The 8085-nt window shown below is 39.3% G+C and overlaps 1 protein-coding gene across 2 annotated transcripts; it reads right to left on the bottom strand.

The window, feature by feature from the left end:
• Positions 1–7494, bottom strand: ldah (lipid droplet associated hydrolase). Of its 2 annotated transcripts, none has more exons than XM_033988359.2 (7): positions 7262–7494; positions 6283–6417; positions 4796–4930; positions 3632–3801; positions 3004–3244; positions 747–829; positions 1–418 (listed from the first exon to the last, which is right to left on the bottom strand). In XM_033988359.2, exons 2-7 carry the CDS (start codon positions 6413–6415, stop codon positions 230–232), a joined length of 951 nt encoding a protein of 316 aa, XP_033844250.1. In that variant the 5' UTR covers positions 6416–6417; positions 7262–7494; the 3' UTR covers positions 1–229. The 2 variants fall into 2 exon arrangements, with proteins under 2 accessions (XP_033844250.1, XP_055087187.1); XM_055231212.1 differs by lacking the exon at positions 7262–7494 and adding an exon at positions 6896–6912 and having other exon boundaries at positions 191–418.
• Positions 7495–8085: the final 591 nt, after the last annotated feature.

Below are 8085 nucleotides of genomic sequence, written 5' to 3'. Positions count from 1 at the left end.
TACAAACACATGCAAATGCATAGGTCCATTTAGATTAAAACATAAAAAACACCACTATCAAAGACAACCAGAGTGATAGAGTAACACAAGTAGTTCTTTTATATTTAATTTCTCATTATATTGTAATGAAATAATCAAACGTATAAATATTTGTGAATGTCTGAAGAATCAAGACTGTCTACATCAGCCATAAATCACAATTAATAAATCTATGAAATGAAACACTACTTCAAGTTCTTAAGTCTCGGCTGATCCATTTGACCACCATTTTGGCGACTTCAGCTCCAGCGTTCAGGACAAAGGCGTGACAGAAACCGCTTTCACAAAGTCTGAAATCTCCATCTGGAAAATCCCTCTTGATGTCGTTGTAATATTCAACAGGACACCAGTGATCTGCGGCTCCGTAGTAAAATATAAGCTGAGAAATAAAGGATTTTGCATGTTGTCATTGATGTAACAGTAATCGTATATAAAACTACTACTGTCGCAAATAGCACTAAGATTGGGACTAAACTCAGAATTAAACCAGGACTAAACCAGGACTAAACCAGGACTAAACCAGGACTAAACCAGGACTAGAACAAGTCTGCATCCAGACTAAACCAAGACTAAACCAGGACCAAATCAGAAAGTGTGAATGCGTCTTTGAATGCATTTATATAGTTTCACTGACTGAAAAAGAAGGGACTACATAGACAATATAATAATAATAACATAATGTAACTTTACAAAGTCTGAAAACTCACCTTATGTAGATGTTTCTTAATCGTTGCATTATCTCGGTCTAAAACTTTCTTCATTTCTTGACCACCCATGTACATAGCATTAGCTGCAAATCAAAACAAAATATGTGTGGATTCTTTCAGTCTTCTGTTATAAGCTCTAGTAAAAATGCCACATTTTTGTTTTGTGATTGTTGTGAGAGATAATACAGCTTTAACAGAACAGAATGTTCAAGAAGTTTCAATATTAATTTCCTGAACATGTACAATACTTACACTGAAAATACTCAAATTTCTTTGTGCAAAATCTTCCGTCTACTCAAAACCTAGTCTATGTAAAGAAGTAGACTAAGTGAGTGTGACGCCACCCACAGTTATAGGGGCCAATTTGGAGCTTAGTTCCACATTTAGAATTCCGTCTGCAAGTATCATAGCAAAAAGCCAATCCAGAGCGAGGCTGTTGAAGATAACGCCCCTTCCCGCCCACACCGTTGGTTTAGCAACGCTGTCAATCAAGGCTGTTGCAAACGCCCTCTCTCTGTAACTGGTGCAATGAGCCTCGTCATTTTGGTCAAAATGTTTGTATTAACCTGCTCTGCATGATCCTGGTGTTTTTATTTCAGCATTTTTATTTACCGGCAGTTATTTTATTCTTGATTCAAGATATGAACATTTATAACAGACAAATCAGGCGCCTTCTTTCCCCGAGGTTACTCCTGCTAACGCAGGGGTGGGCAAACTTTTTGACACACGAACCACAATGGGTTCTAAAATTTGACAGAGGGGACAGTCGGGAATATATATACACTGCCTGGCCAGAAAAAAAAAAAAAGCCGCCACCAAAAAAAAAAAAAGGTCAATTTTGTTGGACCGCCTTTAGCTTTGATTATGGCACTCATTTGCTGTGGCATTTCTGCAATGTCACAAGATTTATTTCCATCCAGTGTTGCATACATTTTTTTTTGCATTGATGATGGTAGAGTCGGACCAGTGCGTAAAGCCTTCAGCACATCCCAAAGATTCTCAAGGGGTTAAGGTCTGGCCAATCCAATGGGGTTAAGGTCTGGCCAATCCATGTGTGAAAACTATGTCTTATGCTCCTTGAAGCACTCTTTCACAGTTTGAGTCCTGGCATTGTCATCTTGGAATATGCCTGTGGCATCAGGGAAGAAAAAAAATCCATTGGAATAACCTTACCTCAGCTTACCTCATTCTTTGAGCACATACTGTTGCTGAACCTAGACCTGACCAACTGCAGCAACCCCAACCTATTTGTTTAGTTAAATTCAGATGGTGCCTTTTTTTTTCCGCCAGGCAGTGTATGTATATATTACATTAGAGATTTGTCCTGCAACATACAGCAAAGCAAGAATATGCAAGGCTCATTGTACAAATTGTTTTCCGAACGCATTCTTTTAAAAACTCGTCTTCAGAGAAAGGCTTGTTAGCTTTTGCTAATTTGAATGCCAGCAATAAACATGCCTTGGTACTTGACTCTTGACTCGCGGTTTACCAGTAAAAAAAAATGCTACTGAGTATGTAAATTGGCTGCCAACCTCTGAGCCCTAGCCGCCCGTTCCTGTGTTGGCTCCTTGGTAACGTAGTTGGCATGCTTTGTAGCAAAGTGACTGCTGATATTGTACTCTTTAAAAACCGCAAAAGTTTCTTAGCATATTACATATACAGCCTTTCATCGGACTTCAGTGAAAAAATATTTTGTTGTCTACTCCGTACTAAACACTCGGTGCTCACTATCCACTTTTCTTTTCTTTGATAAGCTAATTTTTGCAGAAGGGCTGATAAGAGAATAAGAGAGTAATACACCCATAAAAGGTTGATGTTGCTGAAGTGTGCCATCTTTTGGGGAAACCTTGGCATTACAGGGGAAAGGTAAATTGAACAAGGTTTACCCTTACCTATTTTAGTATAATTTGGTCACGTTCGGCGTGCTGGATTAATAAACCCAAAGGGCTGTGTGTGGCCCACCCCTGTGCTAGTGTTAGCAACAGGTTAACTGACAGCATTGTTAAGTGCCCAATTCCTGCTCATGCAGTGGGAAGGGTGGGAAGGGTCAACAGCCTCGCACAGAATTGGCTCTTTGGTTGCTATGATATTCGTGGTCGGAATTCAAAATGTGAAACTTGGCTCAGCTCAATAACTGCTAGCCTCGGCGAGCTTCATTTGACTGGAGCTGAACGCTGTGGGTGACGTCACATTCACTTAATCCACTTCTTTATACAGTCTTTATTTGAAAACCAGTGATAGCCTGTGTAATACCGACCTGCACAGTCTCCACTGAGCAGCCCCACAGTGGGTTGTATTATGGTTCGATCCAGAGAGCCGATTCCCCCCAGCACCAGTCTGACCAGGCCATGTTTGAGGGACTCGGGCAGCAGGGAGAGCAGGAAGACCGGGAAATATGCCACATACCGGAGCTGGCAGATCACTGGGGTAACCACTCTGCCCTGAGGAGTCTGGGCCATGCGCTCAATGGTGGGGAACAACATTACAGCTTTTAATACCTGAGGAACAGAAACAGAAAAGCAAGGAAATTAGATATGTTTTAAGATAAGGTTACAGGATTCAGGGGTTTCAATGTCTTGCAACATTTTGAGAACATTTTCCCATTCAAATGATATAACATTTGGTTTTAAATTGTTGATCACTATGGTAACGGATGTAGTTTTTCCATCATTCTGAAAACCAGGGACAGTAGAGACATAGACAGCCAAGCTTCCAAGGATATTGGAGGATGGGAGGGCATCTGACACACTGAGATAAAGGAGGACGGGTGGGCATCTGACACAGGACCAACCTTCAGATCAGTGGACAAACCAACTGAGCTACTGTCGCCCTAGTTGTGATGTAATCTGAAACCCATTTATAAGAGCTATAAACTGATAACGCACCTTAAGTTCTGGATTTCTCTTCATCATTTCCAGGATGATGTAGCACCCGATGGAGTGACCAATCAGAACAAGGTGTGTTTCTCGGGGCACATGTTTTCTGAGGAAGGTCAGTTTATGTTCAATCTGTCCATTTATCCCAAACACGTCCAATTCTGCCGCTAAAGAGGAATCTGCAAAACAAACAAGTTATAAGTAAATTTGATTTATATGTCACATTTAAAATACAAGCTACCCAAAGCACTTTACACAGAAGTCAACAAAAACAGATATACAGAAAATACAACATACAGGCAAAGAACAATAAAACAATAAAAGACCAAGGGAGGGCATCTGACACACAGGGATAAAGCTAGCTAGAATTAAATGCCAGGGTAGGACTACTCTGAGGACCAAACCAGGACCAAACCAGGACCAAACCAGGACCAAACCAGGACCAAAGCAGGACTAAAGCAGGACTACGCCAGGACTACGCCAGGACTACGCCAGGACTACGCCAGGACTACGCCAGGACTACGCCAGGACTACGCCAGGACTACGCCAGGACTACACCAGGACAAACCATGGGGAGTCAGTGTTTCAGTTTTGTGCAGCTAAAACCTGGAACAGTCTTTCTGAAGAGGTGAGACAGGCCTCTACTTTGGAAATGTTTAAATCCAGGCTCCAAACAGTTCCGTTTAGCTGTGCATATGACTGAAAGGTTTTTATTCTGCCTCTTCTTTGTTAATGTTAATTATTCGTGATTATTTATGTTTTGATTTGTTGTGTTGTGATTTTAATGTCTTTCTTATTCTGTAAATACTTTGAATTACCTTATGTATGAACTGTGCTATACAAATAAACTTGCATTGCCTCTCTGCCTCACTCTGGATTGGCTCTTTGGTTGCTATGATACTCGTGGTCGGAGTTCCAAATAAGAAATAAGCTCCAAATTGGCCACTATAACTGATAGCCTCGATGAGCTTCATTTGATTAGAACCAAACGCTGTGGGTGACACTTGTCGTGTCACTTTGTTTAACTTTGCTTCAAACTAAAACATGTCCCTCACTCAAAATCAGGTACAGGCGTTCTTTAATATTACACTAATACCATACAGTGTGATCTGGATATAATTTCATCCCTAATAATTTTGTATTTTAGTGAGTAGTTAAAGTAGTGAGTTGTACCTTCCACCATGTCCATGTGGTCTGGAGGCTCGCAGTGTCCCGCATGAGAAACAGCCCAAACAGGGACCCGATAGTTGAACGCTTGGTGCAGAGTTTGCATGAACGTTGTGTAGAATCCAACCACACCTGGATTACCTGTCCAGGAGAATAATGAATCAGGAGAGGAACAATAGATTAGCCAAAAAAAAAAACCTTCATATTATTGTTACCCAAGTCGTCATAAAAAGTAGTTATCCAAAAATGAGTCACTCCCATTCAGGAGAAAAATGTAAATATGACTTATGTTTTAGTATTGGTTTTATCGGACAGAAAAAAAATGTAATAATATAGCATCTTCAAATAATTGTGTACAGCTAAATATAAGATCAACTAAACCTCTATTTGTCCCACAATATGGAAATGACAGTATTTGTTTATTCTCCTCATGGTGAAATTTGGCCAAATAAGTCATTTTAGCAGGGGTCAGTCACATTAACATTCAGACAAAAAAATGGACAACATACAGTCACTCAGGCTTCACACATCCATTCTGTTAATCAATTTTATGTACTGGGGCATAAATTTGTTTTATACTTGTTATTCTTACATAAATAAACCCTGTATCTCCTTCCAGATTGCAGGAGCACATACTGTGTGTTCTCCAAATCTTTGATGATCTTCAGAGCCTGTCTCACAGCTGACAGTTCAAAAATTATCTGTGGTCCAGTCAAATTAAACACACCCATGATGTTACCACCAGTTTTACCAGTCTAAAGCTCTGCCATTTATACTTGACTTCCAAACCAGCTGACTATTCCATACCTTTAGCTCAGACTCTACACTAGCTCTATAGAACGTCATCTTAATATTGTGCATTCTATAGAGCTAGTATGGAGTCTTTTCCATATGCTAAATATTATAAGTATTGGACTAGCCACTAAGTTTGAGAAAACTACACGTATAATTGAATATCTAAGTACATTGGCAAGTACTTTTGTAAAGACATTAATAAAGAAAACCATAGAGAAAACTAAAATAGCAACTTTGGATGAACATTTTAAGTATTGTAATATATATATATATTCTAAACTCACCTAAAACCATGTTGAAAACCATCTAATTGCATTTTTTCCAACAAAGCACTAACCCTGAGAGACTGAAAACTTAAAATAAACTAATACAATACAGAGTGTGTTTGTATAGGCCTAAATTCAAGGTAACATATTTTAAAGAGACTGTTTTGTTCTTTGCAGGTGACACCAGCTAATTATATGCTTAAGGAATTTTCACACCTGTTAGTCTGGTTAAGTGGTTCGATTAAGGACTAAAGCATGGGTCAGCAACCTTTAACACCGAAAGAGCCATGGAAAAAAAATAAAAGCCCCACAGGAAGTCCTAATTATGAGTTTTAATCTCCTAATTACGAGTTATATATATATATATATAAAACTTTATTTGCAATGAATTACATTGGACCCCTGATCAAAGATTCATAGCTGTAATCTCACCTGGAATAACAAGGATGAGAGTGTCATGTCTAGTCTTGCAGCTTCCATATTTAAGCACCTCCGTTATGGCCCCATTACAGTAAACAAACTCAGTGCTCAGTGGGTCAGTGTGGTCTGACTCCAAGCTCCCCATATCTGGATACAGTACAAAACACAGAATAAGTACATTGTAAACATCTAATGAAAAAGCAAATATTTAAAGGAGCACTATGTAACCTTTCTGATGGGAGGGTCCGTCAGGTGATTTAAAGTTATTTATCTAGCTAATATTTAACCTAAACGGTCTCCTGAATTCCTGAATTTTTCCTGTGTATCTGAGTGTCTTCCCCAAGTACAGATATATTGTATAGGCAGCTCTTGAGGTCAAATTTGCTACGTGCTGTCTGGGTTTAATTAGAAAGGCAAATATCTTAAAAGACATGCATCCTTACTGCGAGAGGGATCGCCCCTCCACAGATCTGACCTGTAACTAAGCTGGATGGTGCCACCTGTTTCTCTCCATGGAGACAGATATGTTTAATGCCATACTGTCGAACTTTCCAGGCAAAGCTATAACATCTCAATGGACACAAGCAAGTGGCAGAGCTTTCCCCAGAAAAGTGACGCAATGCACCTTTAATAAAACGTTATGTTCATGGTGGTGGTAATTCTTCTTCCGTTGGTCTGACAACACAGGGAGCAAAGGTTCAACATTTTATCAACGACAAGGTTCAGCTCTAGCTAACAAAGTTAACACATGGAGCCTAGAGCGCAAAAACCATTACATGAGAAACAAAATGCTAAATACGTTGAATTCCGTTGCATTTCTTTTTACAATGTCTAAATGTCTATGGTAACCATGGTTATGTTAATACAACTAGCAAAATAAATCGTATTTCACTTTTTTACTGAAATAAATATATCCTTTTTAGCTACATAATACTAAATACATAGTGATAATAAAGAAATAGCTGCTTGGCAATGTTATAATGCTGTTTACCTTTTTTCAGAAATTGTATATTTGAGATTAGAAACAGATTTCATTCAAAAATCTAGTGCATCCACTCCATCCACGGCACTTCCGGGTTTACGTTTACGTCTTCTTCTTCTTCTTCTTCTTCTTCTTCTTCTTCTTCTTCTTCTTCTTCTTCTTCTTCTTCTTCTTCTTCTTCTTCTTCTTCTTCTTCTTCTTCTTCTTCTTCTTCTTCTTCTTCTTCTTCTTCTTCTTCTTCTTCTAATTATTTCCGGCAGGCTGTACGCAAACAAAGCGTAATGCTGCCACCTCAAGGTTGGAGCAGTTCGCGTCAGTTATCATTAGATTTTATGGTAGAGCCCGGTGGAGAGCAGGAACCATATTATCGCCTTATCGATTAAGTACGACATTTTCGATTCAGAAAAGATAATAGCTATTGAAAATGTTTTTAGTCCTAACTCTGTCAATTTAATGAATAGGCTTCTTCTTTCTCTTGCATGGACCTGGCAAAATAAAAGCACATGTTTAACCGTCTCTGGCTGCCCACAACTACACATTCCACTAGGATACTTTTTAATAACTTTAAGGCACTCTGCCAGCCCACAATGCTCCAGCCTGAGTCTTGTTATAATCACTTGGTCTTTGCGGTTACCCATTAGTGAGAGCCTTTTGTTCCTTATGGAGGGTTGACAGCTAAAATAGTGCCTACCCCTTGGGTCACTTTCCCACTCACGCTGCCACATATGGTCACCAATGCTTTTAAATATGCTAATGCACTCTAGCTTCCCCAAAGGAGCGTTAACATCTATTGTTTCCCTCTGAGAGCTTCTTTGGCTAACTTATCTGCAATC

Source organism: Periophthalmus magnuspinnatus, chromosome 22 (assembly GCF_009829125.3).
Source record: "Periophthalmus magnuspinnatus isolate fPerMag1 chromosome 22, fPerMag1.2.pri, whole genome shotgun sequence".
Classification (NCBI taxonomy): Eukaryota; Metazoa; Chordata; class Actinopteri; order Gobiiformes; family Gobiidae; genus Periophthalmus; species Periophthalmus magnuspinnatus.
The sequence above is the reverse complement of the archived record's forward strand: the minus strand, read 5'-3'. Positions and strand labels throughout refer to the sequence as shown.

Excerpts from the sequence above, each read along its gene's own strand:
- ldah (XM_033988359.2), bottom strand. The coding sequence starts at position 6,415 with ATGGGGAGCTTGGAGTCAGACCACACTGACCCACTGAGCACTGAGTTT. Across the intron at positions 3,802-4,795 it reads CCACATGGACATGGTGGAAG|ATTCCTCTTTAGCGGCAGAA; the intron begins GTACAACTCACT and ends TTTGTTTTGCAG. Across the intron at positions 3,245-3,631 it reads AGAGAAATCCAGAACTTAAG|GTATTAAAAGCTGTAATGTT; the intron begins GTGCGTTATCAG and ends TCTGTTCCTCAG.